Below are 1155 nucleotides of genomic sequence, written 5' to 3' on the forward strand. Positions count from 1 at the left end.
TCATACCTTAACATACAACTTATTGTATTATGAGTATTATAACCCTGACTGCTTACCTCCATCATTTGCTCATCAAAAATACTGTGTGTTGCACCGGAACTGCGTGTACGCAAAACGCGATGCCTAGTTGTCAATGAATGACGATGATGATGATGCTGTTGATGGTACTTGTTTATTATGCCTACGGGTGTGCTTATACCAAATAATGCAGTGCCACCCATGGCAGCAACACCACCCATTGCCGCTGCTGTTGTTGTAGCTGACGTAGCAGCAACTCCTGCTCCACTACTAACATTACCGCCACCAGTTGCTGTTGCACCAGCTATGTGCGCAGCTGCCATACCTAATGTGCCTCCACCCATACCGAGTCCAGCCATCAGATATGCATTATAAGATGAATGCTATTAAAATTTTATGAAAAATTTTAAATTAAATATTAATATTTGGTTGAAATCAAAAATATCAACTGAGATTGTGAGGAAAATTGATATTTTTTTTTTAAATAGCCTTTAAAAAAATTTTATGTGTACCAATCTAAAATAACTCAGTTTGGGTTGATAAATTTATCAGCTGTTAACACAATTTTAAAGTAACTGCACTAGTTCACGTGGTACGCACACATAAATATACTTAAGTAAATACACGTTATATAAAATATAATAAAGAAAATTTTATTGTACTCACTTTGCGATGAGCAAACATTGCCAAACGTTCTCTTTCTCGACTAGAGTCCCGCGCTCTTTGTTCTCGTAGTTGCTCACGCTGTTCACGCTCTCGTCGTTTTTGACGTTTGCGTTCCATTTGCTCCAACTCATGTAAATTTGGCAGGCTCCCCATTTTAACAGTTTTTCGAATTATTTTCCGACGACTGAAATTTTTTCTCCTTTGCCCCTACTCTTTTGGTCTATACGTGTCTGTTTTCTGTTATTCAATTGGATTGTTTTAATTAAGTTTTCGAATGTTTTTGACCTGTTTGTGGTCTTCTTTTTTGAGACAAAATCTTTACAAAATTACAAAATTAGTGACCTTTGTTCGGTTTTTGTACAAAAATTGCTTTTGTTCTAAAATGTTTAGGTTTTTTGTTATTGTTTTTGGTTGGCATAGTGTATCTTTATTCGAAACTGCGTATGTTTAACGTGATGCATTATTGATAGC

At 35.9% G+C, this 1155-nt stretch overlaps 1 protein-coding gene across 1 annotated transcript; it reads right to left on the minus strand.

Moving 5' to 3' along the window:
• On the minus strand, nucleotides 1-837 carry LOC119688849. Its single transcript, XM_038103512.1, has 3 exons — nucleotides 685-837; nucleotides 57-401; nucleotides 1-6 (listed from the first exon to the last, which is right to left on the minus strand). Exons 1-3 carry the CDS (start codon nucleotides 835-837, stop codon nucleotides 1-3), a joined length of 504 nt encoding a protein of 167 aa, XP_037959440.1.
• Between the last annotated feature and the right edge of the window lie 318 nt (nucleotides 838-1155).

The sequence above is a fragment of the Teleopsis dalmanni genome, chromosome X (assembly GCF_002237135.1).
Source record: "Teleopsis dalmanni isolate 2A chromosome X, ASM223713v2, whole genome shotgun sequence".
In the NCBI taxonomy this organism is placed as follows: domain Eukaryota; kingdom Metazoa; phylum Arthropoda; class Insecta; order Diptera; family Diopsidae; genus Teleopsis; species Teleopsis dalmanni.